General features: G+C 43.0%; 1 protein-coding gene across 2 annotated transcripts in view; it reads left to right on the plus strand.

The window, feature by feature from the left end:
• The window catches only part of znf687 (zinc finger protein 687), a 47,783-nt gene that overhangs the window by 3,982 nt on the left and 26,866 nt on the right, over positions 1 to 16,935 (plus strand). The window contains exons 2-4 of one of the 2 annotated variants that reach the window (XM_062965155.1): positions 8,182 to 8,220; positions 12,383 to 14,622; positions 15,560 to 15,738. In XM_062965155.1, the coding sequence (XP_062821225.1) occupies positions 12,403 to 14,622; positions 15,560 to 15,738 (2,399 nt within the window). In that variant the 5' untranslated portion in view covers positions 8,182 to 8,220; positions 12,383 to 12,402. The remainder of the gene's footprint in view (positions 1 to 8,181; positions 8,221 to 12,382; positions 14,623 to 15,559; positions 15,739 to 16,935) is intronic. The other variant, XM_062965154.1, reaches the window with a different exon arrangement.

The raw sequence follows: 16,935 nt of genomic DNA on the forward strand, positions 1-16,935 counted from the left end.
GAATAGTCAACCATATGAATATTCTATAGATATTTACATGAATAACTAACCATATATATGTGTGTGTGTGTGTGTGTTTGTGTTACTATACTGTATTATTATTATTATTATTATTATTATTATTATTATTATTATTATTTATCCTCATGGTTTTTTTAATCGTGTCAGAAGCAAGGTGGGTTAGAACATCACTAAAATGTTTATGAATAGCTAACCCTATGAAAATGTATGTGTGCGTGTGTTTATGTTACTATAAATACAATACATATTTGTATCAATAGCTATTGGTGTGATTATCAAGGAAAATAGCTGAGCATATATCCAAATGTGTGTCAGTATGACCACATATATATTTGTGTATTTGTAGTAATATACTACGGTATTATATATATGACTATCTATCTATATGGCGGCATATATATGTTTGTATTGAGAATATGAGAATATAAATCTCTATATGAATATATACACAGTATATTTGATAATATCTATCAAATTAATCTATCGCCATTTATACAATAATAATAATCATAATTTTATTTCTTAATCTGCCTCTCCTCGTGGCTAAAGTATATAAACATTGTAAAAAATTCTACAAATACACGTTAAAATTTATTTCTATAAAAGATAAATGCATAGTAAAATACAGAGAATAAACAAAGGACACGCATTTAAAATTGATGCTTAAGAACTGGATGGCTTATATTTATATATGTGTATGTGTTTATAGAACTACATCCTTCCAAAATCCAGAAAAAACTTAGATGTTTGCTTTTACTTAATATTATTATTTATACCCTGCTTTTTCGCTCCACAAAGAAGACTTTTAAAATCTTCTCTATTGTGCATCTGCAATACCTATCCATTTAATCGTCTACCTGTAATAATTGCTTATTTGATCAGTTACCTCCCTATCTGTTTGCTAAAACGCCATCTGTTTCTAATAATCTGTCCATGTATATAAAACCATTTGTCTTCAGAGTTCCCAAGTGTGTATGCACATATACATATATAAACATACATACTGGCGGCCCTCCATAAATTCAACCATCTGTGGATGGAAAATATTTCAATATCTTTTTCCAAAAAGCGAACCTTGACTTTGCAATTTGACACCATTTTACTATACTATTATATGTAATAGGGTTTGAATATCCATGAGTGCTTTGATTGTGCTTTTCCTGCATGAAGGCACAATGGGGTTGGGCTGGATGGCCTTTGGGGTCTCTTCTAATTCTTATGATTCTGTGAAAGCAGACTACAATAATAAAATATTCTGTAATTGTCCCAATTGGTAGGGACATCCTCTCCCTTCCCACATTCTCATCTGTTTTTAAAATGCCCCAGTTTCTTTCTCTTCCTCCCACTTCCCTCCATTGTCTTCAATTTGTTTGTAACTGCTTCAAACTGAGTTCAATGTGGAAAAAGAATTCACACTCAGTAGTTTACAGCGGAGAGAGACAAAACCCTGCTTCAGGCAAAAACGAACTTCCTTTCCTTGTCTGTCCTTCCTCATCAATAACTTGATGTCTTGACTGCACACTTACCGTATATATTTGAGTATAAGCTGACCCAAATATAAGCCGAGGCACCTAATTTTACCACAAAAAAACTGGGAAAACATTGACTCCAGTATAAGCCGAGGGTGGTAAAATTCAGAAATAAAAATAGATCCCAATAAAATTACATTAATTGAGCCATCAGTAGGTTAAATGTTTTTGAATATTTACATAAAGCTCAAATTTAAGATGAGACTGTCCAGCTCTGATCAAATCATTATTCTCATCTTCTTCAATGTAAATGTGCTTATGTATCCTTTAAATAATAATAATAGAGTAAAATAATACATGTAATAATAATAATAATAATAATAATAATAATAATAATAATAATAATAATAAAAATACCGGAAAATATTGCATGTAATAATAAAAGGTAAAGGTTTCCCCTGACGTTAAGTCCAGTCTTGTCTGACTCTGTGGGTTGGTGCTCATCTCCATTTCTAAGCTGAAGAGCCGGCGTTGTCCGTAGACACCTCCAAGGTCATGTGGCCGTTGGCATGACTGCATGGAGAGCCGTTATCTTCCTGCTGGAGCGGTACCTATTGATCTACTCACATTTGCATGTTTTCGAACTGCTAGGTTGGCAGGAGCTGGAGCTAACAGTGGGGGCTCACTCCACTCCCGGGATTTGAACCTGGAACCTTTCGGTCTGCAAGTTCAGCAGCTCAGCGCTTTAATGCACTTCGCCACCGGGGCTCCTTACATGTAATAATAAATAGAGTAAAATAATAAATGCAATTATAATAATAAGATCAGAGTGAAATGATAAATGTATTAATAATAATAAAAATAGAGTAAAATAAATGTAATAGTAGCAACAATAATAGAGAAAAATAATAAATGTAATAATAACACAATGAAATGTCTGCTATGTCTAAGTGAAAATTAATTAAGCTATCAGAATAATAAAGCCATTGTTAAATCCAAGTAAGTAAGTAAGTAAGTAACTTTATTTTTCTATCCCGCCACCATCTCCCGGCAGGGACTCGGGGCAGCCAACACAGGGCAAAAGCCCGAAAATACTAGACAAAGTAGAACAATTAAAACATATTTAAATAAAAACACAGTAAAATCGACATTATACAAAACAATTACATTAAGCAAGACAATACATTAAACCATAAAAAATCCAACTATAACAACAACGAATAAAAAGTCAATTCCATTATGGTATATCTGTTTCTTTGCATTTAAATTGTTCTAAACTTATGGCAATTGTGTGGCAAACCAAACGTAGGTGTAGCATCCCTTATCCAGAGTCCTGAAATATTTCAAAATTGCACAAATCCAATTGTTAATGTATTATTATTATTATTAAAATGATATCATAAATAAGAAAAATAATGTTTTCTTTGTTCCTCCACCCCTATTTTTGATCGCCCTTATGCCTCCTAGGCGCCCTATTCAGAGTTCTACACAATTTTTACCCTCTGAATGTTTAGTTTTTATTATTGTCATGTTTTTAATTCTGTTGATGTGTTTTATTGTTTTATGTAGTTATTATAATGCTTTTAATTGATTGCTCTGTATTTTAACTTGTGTTGTTGGGCTTGTCCCCATGTGAGCCGCCCCGAGTTCCTTTCGGGAGATGGAGGCAGAATACAAAAATAAAATAATAATAATAATAATAATAATAATAATAATAATAATTATAAAGGTCTCTAACACAGCTCCATCCAGACATATCATCATCTACATCCAAAGACACTGATGGTTTTTTTTTCTTCCTTTCAGCCATTCTCCTATATTTTTGGTAACACCCACCTCCAATATTTCGCAAATAGAGACACATAATACCAAGAAATATACTTGTATATACTCGAGTATAAGCCTAGTTTTTCAGCCCTTTTTTAAAGACTGAAAAAGCTCCCCTCGGCTTATACTCGGGTGAGGGTCCTGGTTGGCTTATATTTGGGTCAGCTTATACTCAAGAATATATGGTACATTTATTATTATTTTTCTATTATTATTGGTATTATTACATTTATTATTTTCCTCTATTATTGTTGTTACTATTACATTACTTTTACTCTGTTTTCATTATTATTAATAATACATTTATTTTTTCACTCTGATATTATTATTATTGCATTTATTATTTTACTCTGTTTATTATTACTTGTATTATTTTCCTTTATGTATTATTATTATTATTATTATTACATGTATTATTTTACTCTATTATTATTAAAAGGATACATAAGCACAACAGCAGCAACATAAGCACATTTACATTGAAGAAGATGAGAATAATGATTTGATCAGAGTTGGACAGTCTTATCTTAAATTTGAGCTTTATGTAAATATTCAAAAACATTTAACCTACTGATGCCTCAATTAATGTAATTTTATTGGTATCTATTTTTATTTCTGAAATTTACCACCCTCGGCTTATACTGGGAGTCAATGTTTTCCCAGTTGTTTTGTGGGAAAATTAGGTGCCTTGGCTTATATTCGGGTCGGCTTATACTCGAATATATATGGTAATTAATAATAAATAACACTGTCTCAGCCCTTAGAGGAAGGCAAAGGCAAATCTCCTCTGAACAAATCTTGCCAAGAAGACCCTGTGATAGATTCACCTTAGGGTTGCCATTAATTGAAAACAATTCAAAGGGACACAACAAAGTTGCTTTGACTTCTACAACTGGGAAAAAAGCGGGATATTGTCATTTTTGTTGCTTGTTATTCGCAGGGACTTGTTTTTCAAACTATCCATCTGCCTCTTGTTCTTTGAATTGCTACAGTCTAATAGGGATGTTATCTTTTGGTTGTGTCAACAATGTTTGCCTGCCTTTGATTCGGTGAAAAAGGAAATCAGACAGTGTCCTTGTTACAAGCTTGCCATCTCTTGCGCTGCTAAGGCTGAGTTTTCGGTGTGTTTAAATCGCCCCAGTGCCAGCCTTCCTGTTTTATGTTGCTTTCTTAAAATAAGGCTACTCTCATCCCTCTCCACCCAGCCCTGCCTTCTGGGTGTTTTGGTTAAAGTTAGCAGATGGTGGGAGCTTAATTCTGTTAAAGACACTGGGATTTAATTACTTGCCAGAGTGGGACTAGGCCTGGAACGACAGTTGTGTTTTAATCGGGAATATTGGAGCTGTTGAAATGGCAGGAAGGGCCATGGTTTGTTATCTCTGGTCTGCTGTATGGAACCCTCTTGTCTTCCTACAGATTTTGATTGTGGGAATAAAGAAGGATGATGGGAATGCCAGAATTGCCAATGGGCCAAGGATTGAGTCCAGCCTTTTCTAGCCTGGTCCCCTCGGGGGGACTTTGGGCTATGCTTTAGAAGAGGGGTCCCCAAACTTTTAAAACTAGGGGCCAGTTCACGATCCCTCAGACTGTTGGAAGGCCGGACTATAGTTGGCCAGGTGGCCACCGAGCACTAATAATAGTAACAGCTCCTCGGCTGTGGAACACCCTCCCCAGCAACATACGGCAGATACCAACTCTCCTAGGCTTCAGGAAAGCCTTAAAGACACGGTTCTGCACACAAGTTTTTACTGAATGAGAACATGGACTTTACATGACCTGTTCCAAGATTTATGCTGAGGATTTTGGATGAATGGATTTTAATCTTGGATCTGTTTAAAATTTTATATAATGTGATTTTATTTTGTATTCGTTTTTATATGAATTGTTGTTTTGTACACTGTTTTTAGGCACTGAATTTTTGCCTATTTATTGTAAGCTGCCTTGAGCCCCCCCGGGGAGAAAGGTGGGGTAAAAATGATGTAAATAAATAAATAATATTTAGTCCAACCTCCTTCTGCCTTTGTACACCAAATGCACAAGTGAAGCACCCCTGACAGATGGCCACCCAGCCTCAATGTTAATAATACAGTAGAGTCTCACTTATCCAAGCTAAGCGGGCCGGCAGAAGCTTGGATAAGCGAATATCTTGGATAATCAGGAGGGATTAAGGAAAAGCCTATTAAACATCAAATTAGGTTATGATTTTACAACTTAAAAAAGCACCAAAACATCATGTTATACAACAAATTTGACAGAAAAGGTAGTTCCATATGCAGTAATGCTATGTTGTAATTACTGTATTTATGAATTTAGCACCAAAATATCACGATATATTGAAAACATTGACTACAAAAATGCCTTGGATAATCTATAGTAAAGGTAAAGGTTTCCCTTGACGTTAAATCCAGTCATGTCTGACTCTGGGGGTTGGTGCTCATCTCCATTTCTAAGCCAAAGAGCCGCCGTTGTCCGTAGACACCTCCAAGGTCATGTGGCCGGCATGACTGCATGGAGCTCCGTTACCTTCCCGCCGGAGAGGTACCTATTGATCTACTCACATTGGCATGTTTTCGAACTGCTAGGTTGGCAGGAGCTGGAGCTAACAGCGGCTGCTCACACCGCTCCCGGGATTTGAACCTGGGACCTTTCGGTCTTCAGCTCAGTGCTTTAACGCACTTCGCCACCGGAGTTCCTGTCCAAGAGCCATGCCAACGTCCTCCATAAATACCATCCTGCCCACCACCCAAGTGAAGACTTTCATAAGGGGACAATTTCTTCCTAGATTTCCTGTTTTTCCTCCACAACAGGCATCCCAGGGTTCCTTACTCTGGTGTGGGTTTGCATGATCCTTCCCTCTGCCTCTCCCTTAACCCTTTCCTACACTTTTCAACTCGTGTCTGCATTACAAACAGTAGAACTGAGGAGCAACTAAATAGACTGGAGGAGTTTGGGGGATTGACTCCACATGTTGGAAGTTGCAGTTCACCCTGCATCAAGACACAGCACTGTGACCCCCACTGACAATGGACTTGGATCACATTTGGCACACAGAACCCCCATGACCAACAGAATATAATTGAGGAATTTGGGGGGGGGGGATTGGCCTTGACATTTGGGAGTTGTAGGTACTGTACTAGGATATAGTTCACCTACAGTCAAAGAGCACTCTGGGCTCCACCAACAATGGGCATAGACCCAAATTGGAACACATATCCGATATGTCCAAATTTGACTACTGGGGGGTTGATTTTTGAGAGTTGTAGTTCACCTACAACTAGAGAAACTGTGATCCCCACCGATGATGGACCAGGACCAAACTTGGCACACAGAACCCCCATGACCAACTGGACATACTGAAGGGGTTTGGAGGGGAACTGACCTTCATTTCTGGGAGTTGTGGTTCACCTACATCCAGAGACACTGTGACCCCACCGACAATAGATTGGGACCAAACTTGGCACACAGAACCCCTATGGCCAACTAAACATACTGAAGGGGTTTGGGGGGAACTGACCTTCATTTCTGGGAGTTGTAGTTCACCTACATCCAGAGACACTGTGACCCCACCGACAATAGACTGGGACCAAACTTGGCACACGTAACCTCCATGACCAACTAAACATACTAGAGGGGTTTGAGGGGACTGACTCACCATCGTGGGAGTTGTAGTTTACCCTACACACACTGAGCACACTAACACCATCTAGAGAGCAAAGTTGCCCAAGATAACAAACTTTAACCACTGATGGAGTGTCAGGGGGTTAACCTGGCATGACATGAGTTGTAGTTCACCCACAACCTTATGCATTTTGTACAGTTAAAAAATGATCTTTTCAAATAACCCAGGCAGCGCAGGTACCCAAGCTAGTTAATATAAATGGAATTGCTGGTTGGAGCCTGCGTCCTTGTTGTTTGTCTGTAAATTGTGATTCCCAGCCTGGCACGGTTGGCGTGTCGGGTCTTGCCGAGCTGGTAGAACAAAATGGCCATCCCTGGCAGGAACACAGTAAGATGGTTCTGCTTTGCTTTGCTCCTCCTGGGGTTTGATCTCTTCCTCGTCCCTTGAGCAATGAAAGTGACGGGCCTCTGTTCCCAAGGAATGTACCATCTTACTTTGCACCTCGATTGTTGTGACTGTTGCAGAGTTGGGATCGAAGAGAGCCCACCAAGACGGCGGTGGGGGTCTCTTACCCTCTTTGCCCCTCTCTCCTCCCATTGGCTTTCAGGCTTTGGAAACAGGTGTCACGCACCTGTCGAAAGGGTGGCAGACCTGCATGGCCTGTGGAGCAGCTGTCGCCTGGAGCCGCGGACATCTTGGCTGTCTCTCCTAGCCCTTTGCAACGAAATAAACCGCCTGCCAAGCAGACCGAGGGCTCTTTCTATCTGCTGGAAGGTGCCCCCATTTTCTGCATTTGACCCTTTTCATTCTCTCCTCCCCTCCACTCCCTTTATAGGACAGCTTCCAGCACAAAAGCAGCGCTTCCTGTGTGTTTTGTCATGCAGTGGTCTGTCTTTAAGCTGAAATCTTTTCAAGAGCGAAGTTCTCGCATGCCTTCTTTTGTGTTTTTTTTTTGGTGTCCCATTTCCTGCTAGGTAGGGCAATACATTTCATTGGCAATGCCCCTTCATCCCCTTTGCCAAGCCCACTGTTATGGAGACCCCCCATGGATTTCAGAGAGGGCTTTTAGCAGCAGGAAAGCGGCAAATATTTCCTCCTTGTTCCTTTATTTTTCTGCAGGAACGCAGTTGGATAAAAATAGTTCCCAGTGGTGTGTCCTCTTGGCCTGGGATTCTTAAAATTGCTCTCTCAAACATAGAAAGTTTGTTTATATTTTGAACTCATTCCCGACTTGATCTCTTCCAGCTCATGGAAACATACATGATCGATTAACTGCCCTGAGAGGTAGGTCAGGTGGCAAAGTTACTGCATATTTGTATATTTTAAATGATACACTAATGCTTTTATGTCAAGCCGCTTTGAGTCCCCTTTGGGGAGATAAAACAGGGTATAAATAAATATAATAATTTTTTTTCGTGTCAGGAGCAACCTGAGTTGCTTCTGGTGTGAGAGAATTGGCCGTCTGCAAGGACTTTGCCCAGGGTTTTGCCCAGATGTTTTGATATTTTTACCATCCTTGTGGGAGGCTTCTCTCATGTCCCCGCATGGAGCTGGAGCTGACAGAGGGAACTCATCCGCGCTGTCCCCGGGTTGGATTCGAACCTGGCAGCCTTCATGTCAGAAACCCAACCTTCTAGTCCCAAGGCTTTAATCCACTAGGCCACGGGGGCTCATAATAATAATAATAATAATGATAATAAGATTCCCCGCAAGGCTGCTGAATAACTGAGCTAGGAATTGAACCTGGGATGTATAGTCCAACCCTCAACTCTGTCTGGGCTTCATTGGGGTCTTGAAAGGTTGATTATTTATTTATTTATTTGCTACATTTATATGCCGCCCTTCTCACCCCTAAGGGGACTCAGAGCGGCTTACAAATTAAATTTACATACAATATTATATTATTAGCATAGTACAATACTGGTAATAAATTACTATATTGTACTGTATCAATATATTGTAATATTATTAGTATATTACATGTAAAATATAATATATAATATTATATTGTATTAGTATTATATCGTATTACAATATAACATTATGAATATTATATGTATATACAATATGTTATAATTATTATATATTACTGTAAATTATATTGTATATATACACACACATATAACAGACACGGTCAGGATGCAAATAGATGAGGGTTTCCTGTTGTTCTTGGATTTCAGTTCACATCACCCCTGGGGTAAGGGATGGTGGGAACTGCAGTCCAACACAAACTTGTCATGTTGGAAGTCTTGATGTGGAGCTGCCATCGCCTTGTGCTTCAGGGCTTCTGAATGGCTGAGCCAGGAATTGAACCTGGGATGTATAGTCCAACCCTCAATCCTGTATGGGCTTCATTGGTATCTCGAAAGGTTAATAAAAGTGTCGGTAAGGATGCAAGTAGATGTGGTTTTACTGTTATTCTTGGACTTCGGTTCACATCACCCCAGGGGTAAGGGATGCTGGGAACTGCAGTCCAACACAAAATTGTCATATTGGAGGTCTTGATGTGAAACTGCCATTGCCTTTGTGCAATATGTTCAAGTTGTTTACAGTCTGACTCAAAACGTTGTTTAGTACTGGGATTTCCAGGCACCACTTGTCTTTGTGACTTCTTTGGATGCATTATCTTCTTTGGATACTTGCACCTTTCGGACCTGGCAATTCCTGGTTCCGACGTGTTCATTTACTCCTTCCCAATGTTTGGCAACGTTACTTTTCCTTTTCGTTCTTGGACTCCCAGGCCTCATCTACACTGCCATATAAAATCCAGATTATTGGCTTTGAACTGGATTATAGGGCGGGGTGGGCTCAAATAATCCAGTTCAGATCAGATAATCTGGATTATTTGCTTTGATAATCTGTATTATATGGCAGTGTAGATCCAGCCCCAGACAAACCCATTTGCCCAGGTCTGCTCCTTGTTAAATGGTTGAGCTTTTGAGACTTACAACTTTGGAATGTTATTGTAATTGTTTATATGTACATTTTATATTTGTAAACCGAATTGAGTCCCCTTATTGGGCGAAAAGGGCGAGGTAGAAATACTGAAATAAATAAATAAATAAATACATCTCATTGAGGAAGGGGCCAAACTGGTTTTCTGTTGCTTTCAGGACTACGAGCCACATGGATTGAAATGGCAGGAAAAGTTTGGTGTAGTTTCCTTTCGTTCGAAGCTTTTAAGCAGAGACTGGATGGCCATCTGTTGGGAGTGATTTGATTGTGTGTTCCTGCATGGCAGAATGTTTTTTTTGTGTGTCAGGAGCAACCTGAGTCACTTCTGGTGTGAGAGAATTGGCCGTCTGCAAGGATGTTGCCAGGATGTTGCCCAGGGGACGGCCGGATGTTTTGATGTTTTACCATCCTTGTGGGAGGCTTCCCTCATGTCCCTGCATGGAGCTGGAGCTGATAGAGGGAGCTCATCCGCACTCTCCCCGGGTGGGATTTGAACCTGGCAGCCTTCAGGTCAGCAACCCAACCTTCAGATTACAAGGCTTTACCCCATTATGCCACCGAGGGCTCCTAACGGCAGAATGGGGTTGGACTGGATGACCTTTGGGGTTCCCTTCCAACTCTAAGGTAATGGCAAAGGTTTTCCCCTGACATTAAGTCTAATTGTGTCCAACTCTGGGGGTTGGTGCTCATCTCCATTTCTAAGCCAAAGAGCCGGTGTTATCTGTAGACACCTCCAAGGTCATGTGGCCAGCATGACTGCATGGAGCGCCATTACCTTCCTGGCGGAGCGGTACCGGTTGATCTACTCACATTTGCATCTTTTCAAACTGGTAGGTTGGCAGAAGCTGGGGCTAACAGCAGGAGCTCACCCCGCTCCCTGGATTCGAACCACTGATTTTTCGGTCAACAGGTTCAGCAGCTCAGCGGTTTAATCCACTGCGCCACCAGAGGCTCTCTAGTGTAATATAAACTGCAGGGGCTGTATGACCATCTGTCTGGAATGATTTGATTGTGTGTCCCTCAATCTCTAAGATTCCATGATTCTCAGTCTGGCCTCTTAGCCTGGGCAGGTGAGCAAAGCCAAAGCGTTACCTGCCTTTGCTTATGCTGCCTGACCACAGACCAACAGTATCAGGTCAGTGGGTTGCTGTGAGTTTTTCGAGCTGTGTGGCCACGTTCCATAAGCATTTTCTCCTGTCATTTCGACCATATCTATGGCAGGCATCTTCAGAAGTTGTGAGGTCTGTTGGAATCTAGGCGAGTGGGGTTTATATATCTGTGTGTGGCATGTTAGCCTTTGACTGTGTGGGAAGGATAGTGGGGCATGGTATCAAACGGTGCGTGGCATTGTCCCTGTGCTTTCAATATTGCATCTGTCTTTTGTTAAAAAATATTTTTATTAGAGGTTTTGTATTGAGAAAAAAAAAGAAAAAATATATTAAATAATAATAATAGTTTCATAGCAAAAGTGGGAGAACACTTATTATAAGTAGAAAGTAGGAAATGAGATAAAAAAATAGAAAAAACAGAATAAATAAATAAAATAAATAAATAAAAATAAGAAAAAATAAAAAATATTAAAAAATTGTTGACTTCCATCTAGCTTTATCTAGCTCTTCACAGTCTGTCTAAAGTATTCATACATATTGGTAAAACGCCACGTCCCCTTCGTTCTCATTAGTCTCCAAGATTGTATCTGTTCAGCAGATAAGATCAAATTTCATCTGTTTTTAATAGTCCTTTACCAGGTCCCAATTAGTTTCTTTCTTTGGTGGACTTTGGTTTGGAGATAACCAGTAAGTGAGTCTATCCATCTGTCGTTTGGCATCTGTATTTGGTGAAAGAACAGAACCCCAAACCCCAAACTCTGGTGCAAAGACTGTAAAGAATTGTATACTCCCAATACAGTGTTCTTTCACTTATTGCTGGGGTTAGGTTCCAGGACCACCCGCAATAAGTGAAAATCCATGAAGTAGAGATACTATATTTATTTTAATATTTATACATTATTTTAGTAGTTATACACTATTGGTTAATTGTGTGTTGATAAATTGCCTTCTTCTCCTCCCGTTGCCACGAGCTCCTTTTCTCTCCCTTTGGCTCTCCTTCCACCCTTCCTTAGACTGTAAATTGTAATTTTTTATTATTTATAATAGTATTTTAGAGTTTATTGAAAAACCGCAAAACAGCGAATCCGCAAAAAGTGAACCCCAAAGTAGTGAGGGAACACTGTAGTCCTTTACCAGGTCCCAATTAGTTTCCTTCTTTGGTAGACCTTGGTTTGGAGATAACCAGTAAGTGATCTGTCTTTTGGTAAAAGAACAGAACCCCAAACTCTGATGCAAAACCTGTAAAGAATTGGATGCTCCCAATACTTTCCTTTGCAGCAGAGATGTGAAGTCTTGGAGGGCCATTGCTTAGAAAAGACAATAATAACAACCCTGAGAGACAGTACATTCACATTCCTTTTCTCTCCCATTTTTCCTTCCAGATCCTTCTGAAATCTCCGCCATGGGGGACATGAAGACCCCAGATTTTGATGACCTTTTGGCTGCCTTCGACATTCCGGATATTGACGCCAGTGAGGCCATCCACTCCGGTCAAGAGGAAACGGAAGCCAACATCAAGCCCATCCCTGCTGAGACGGTGGTCCCCGAGCACAGCCTCCCCCACGTTGACATCACCACCGTTAGTGTCATTGTGAAGAACACGGTCTGCCCCGAGCAGTTGGAACCCATGGACGGGAGGGTCAAGGACACCCACGGCACCACCGGCCCACGGCTGCTGCAGAACGGCTTTGCCGCACCCGAGGTGCCACATGTTTCGCCTGCCCGCCCAACAGAAGCACTGCCCCCTGCTAATGGAGAGTGCTGGGCACCAAAAGAGAAGGCAGCAGCCAAAAGCCTTGATCTTTTCTCCCACTTTGGATCCAATGCTCACGGGGACGATAACACAGAGGCCAGCCTCATTGATCAGCCGCACGAATGCAAGGCCAAAGACAAGACCCTCGCGGTGCCTCCCCTCTCCCCGGCCCCTGTACTTTCGGCCGCCCCGCCCTTGGAGCGCCACGAATCCGTCCAGGAGGGTCCTGGGCCACTCACGCCACCCTTCCCTCCGTCATTGGATGCCTGTCCGACCGGCGGGCCAGGTCTTCCTCTCAATCCTCCTCCACCACTGCCACCTCTTCCAGTCATCAAGCAGGAAGCCGATGTCGAGGCGCCTTGCCTGGGAGCCAGTTCATCAGGCCGTCCCAAATCGGGCTCCGTTTGCTATTCCACAGACGATTCCCCCGTGGCACCGTGGCCTGCTTCGGACAGCAGTGATGCTCAAGTCAAGCGTTCTCCCTCCAGCCCTCAGAATAAGCTGTTCAAAGGGTCTCCTCTCACAGAGGCTTCTGCCTCCCCAAAACCTCCTCCTGGCAGTGGGGCCTTGAAAGAAGAACCCGTTGAGAAGCCTGTACTGTGTGCGTCCAGCGGGGAGGAAGAAATGGAAGAGGAGGAGGAGGAGAATCCAGACGAGAGTGATGGCTCTCCCTCATCCAATTCCTCACGGCCCCTCAGGGTGAGGATTAAGATCATCAAGACGTCTTCTGGAAGCATCACCAGGACAGTAACAAGGGTTTCTTCTGATTCTGATCCCGGTGCTGCCAAGCCACTATTGGAGAGCGATTCCCCAGAGGCAAATGAAGAATCCACACTTGCACCCTTAGCAGAGAAGGAGGAACCTGTCACAGAGTCCCCCAGCCCCAAAGCTGTGCCCACCAGCCCCATAAAGGTCATTGAGGGGCCCAAGATCGTCAGCGTGCAGCTGGGGGACGGAACCAAGATCAAAGGGACGGTGCTGCCCGTCTCCACTATCCAGAATGCCAGCAGCGCCATGCTGATGGCTGCCAGCGTGGCCCAGCAGAAGGCTGTGGTGCTGCCCAGCAAAGCCGTGGCCAAGAACATCATTAGCTTGGTCCCCCAGGCTCTTCCCAAAGTTGCTGAGACCCGGTCTGCGCCAGGCCAGCAGTCTCCTGGTGCGAACCAGAAAGTCAATGGCACCACGGTGGTGGTGATGCAGCCCCAAAAGTCCGTACCTGCTGTCGCCGGGACGGTCATCTCCCGCAGCCAGTCCAGCCTGGTAGAGGCCTTCAACAAGATCCTGAATAGCAAGAACCTCCTGCCCACCTACAAACCCAATTTGATCCCGCCGGCTGAGTCAAGTCTCTCCCTGCCGCCCCTGGGCTTCCGCTGCCTGGAGTGCGGGGACGCCTTTGCTTTGGAAAAGAGCCTCGCCCGGCACTACGACCGGCGCAGCATGCGCATCGAGGTGACTTGCAACCACTGCACCAAGCGCCTGGTCTTCTTCAACAAGTGCAGCCTCCTCCTCCATGCCCGCGAACATAAAGACAAAGGTCTGGTCATGCAGTGCTCCCACCTAGTCATGCGCCCCATTGCCCTTGACCAGATGATTGGGCAGCCCGACATCATGCCGCTGGCCTCCTTGACCTCCCTTAGCACTAACAAGGCAGCCGCCGTGGCCTCTGCTGCCATGACGCAGGAGGCTCTGGTGGCTTCTGCTGCCGCCACCAGCGTGGCCTCCTCTCAGGACTTGCCGGTCTTACCTTTGAACGGTGGCACTGAACCTGCGACCACCAACTCGTGCCAGTGCCTGGAGTGCAAGGAACAGTGTAAGGATAAGGCCGGCCTTGCCGCTCACTTCCAGCAGACCGCCTCTTCCCCCTCCACGGTATAAATATAAAGGGAATTGGGGGGGGGGGGGATAAGACGGCTGATGGACCTCACTCTTGAATGAATGAAACATGACCATTTATGGGGGCATACATTGCCTGTACGGTGGCATGTATGTGTTGATAATCACATTTCAAGAGCAATGTAAACATGATTTATTTATCGTGTCAGACTAAGCAGAGACTGGGGCCCCTTCTACACTGCCATATAAAATCCAGATTATCTGATCTTTGTTGTTGTGAGTTTTTCGGGCTGTATGGCCATGTTCCAGAAGCATTCTCTCCTGACGTTTTGCCCACATCTATGGCAGAGGTTGTGAGGATATGCCTGCCATAGATGTGGGCAAAACGTTGGAAGAGAATGCTTCTGAAACATGGCCATACAGCCTGGAAAATTCACAACAACCCAGTGATTCCGGCCCTGAAAGCCTTCGACAACATAGTAAAGGTAAAGATTTCCCCTGACGTTAAGTCCAGTTGTGATCGACTCTGGGGGTTGGTGCTCAACTCCATTTCTAAGCCGAAGAGCCGGTGTTGTCCATAGGTCATGTGGCCAAGGTCATGTGGCCGCCATGACTGCATGGAGCGCCGTTACCTTCCCGCCGGAGCGGTACCTATTGATCTACTCACATTGGCGTGTTTTCGAACTGCTAGGTTGGCAGCAGCTGGGGCTAACAGCAGGCGCTCATTCCGCTCCTGGGATTTGAACCTGGGACCTTTTGGTCCGCAAGTTCAGCAGCTCAGCGCTTTAACGCACTGTGCCACCAGGGGCCCCTAAACAATATAAAACAATATAAAAAAATCTCCATAACTTAAAACCTGGGCATAAATTCAATATGTGCAGGGGTGAATTTATACAGTAATAATGCTTCTCGCCGCTGAACAGATTAACAGCCTTTGCCCTTTCCCCCCCTTTGTTTTCCTTCTTCCGGAAAGGTCTGTACCACCTGCCCCATGATCATGCCCAACCGCTGCAGCTTCAGTGCCCACCAGCGCATGCACAAGAGCCGCCCGCCCCACGTCTGCCCCGAATGTGGTGGCAACTTCCTCTTGGCTAACTTTGAAGCTCACCTCAAGGATGCCTGCCTACATTTCTCCCGGAGGATCGGCTACAGGTAGGAACGATCTCTATGAACAGGCCCTGGGAGAAATTTGAACTTGGAGCTTGTCTCTTGCGTCTGAGGCATAGTTGAGGGCTATGCATCCCTCAAGTTATTGGTAATAACTGCACCCAGTCTCTGGGCACATAACCTCATTGAAAAGGAAAAATGATGTCATCTCAATTTGGCAAATGTGAATCTCCATGAACATGTGCAGACCACCTTTTGAAAATCACTAGTCAAGAAAAGCACGCCCTTGTTAGAAGCCAACCCATTGAACAAGTGATATTCATAAGCCCTCCTGTAATGGCACACAGGTATCTCCGCTGTTAAATTGAAGAACCATGTCTTTGAACTGCCAAGGACAAAGACATGCCACTACAAAATATACTTGGTTAGCAGTGAATGGTTGTTTCATAGAAGTTGAATTGCAGTTTGTAATTGTAGTTGTAATTGTACGAGGGTTATCCAGAAAGTAGATTACATTTTGGAATTAAAAATGAACAAAATATAGGAGAAAACATTTACCATATGCAGTTGAAAGCCACACCCAAATACCACTTCTCAACATAGTCGCCATTCAAATCTAGGCACTTATCATAGCGATGAATGAGCTAGGCAACTCCTTCCCCACTAAATTCTGCCGTTTGCTTCCTCAACCAGCTGGTCACCCCTGCCCGCAGCTGCGCATTGTCGCCAAAATGCTGCATTGAGGACGCAAGCGGCAGAGTTTTGTGGGGAAGGAGTTGCCAAGCTCATTCATCGCTATGTGTCAGGACCCTGGCTGCAGAGCACCAATAACCTTACACAGGGGCCAGTCTCTATCTAATATCTTTATTAAAGAAATATATAAAATCAATAAAAACAAGTGATGAATATAGTTCAGAAGCAGACCTTTCAAAAGAGGTCAAATATAATCCAAAAATGTATTGTCCAATATAAGATATTAGAGTTCAAAGTTTTAATCCACTTGACCGAAACACACACTTTGCCAAGCAATAGTGTGGGGAATTAGCAGAGTCCTAGAGTTCAATGAAGCTTGACAACAAGGCTGGAATTAAACTTGATTCTTGGCTAGATTCATAACTGGAAACAAAGGCAAAACATGAGCGTGGAGCAGGGTCCGTGGTAAAACTGCAAGGCTAGGCAAGGCTTGAAAACTTGATCCGAGAAGCAAGGAACTGGGGTACGAAGTCCACACACGATCTCTCT

This window comes from Anolis carolinensis, unplaced genomic scaffold (assembly GCF_035594765.1).
Source record: "Anolis carolinensis isolate JA03-04 unplaced genomic scaffold, rAnoCar3.1.pri scaffold_14, whole genome shotgun sequence".
NCBI classification, from domain to species: domain Eukaryota; kingdom Metazoa; phylum Chordata; class Lepidosauria; order Squamata; family Dactyloidae; genus Anolis; species Anolis carolinensis.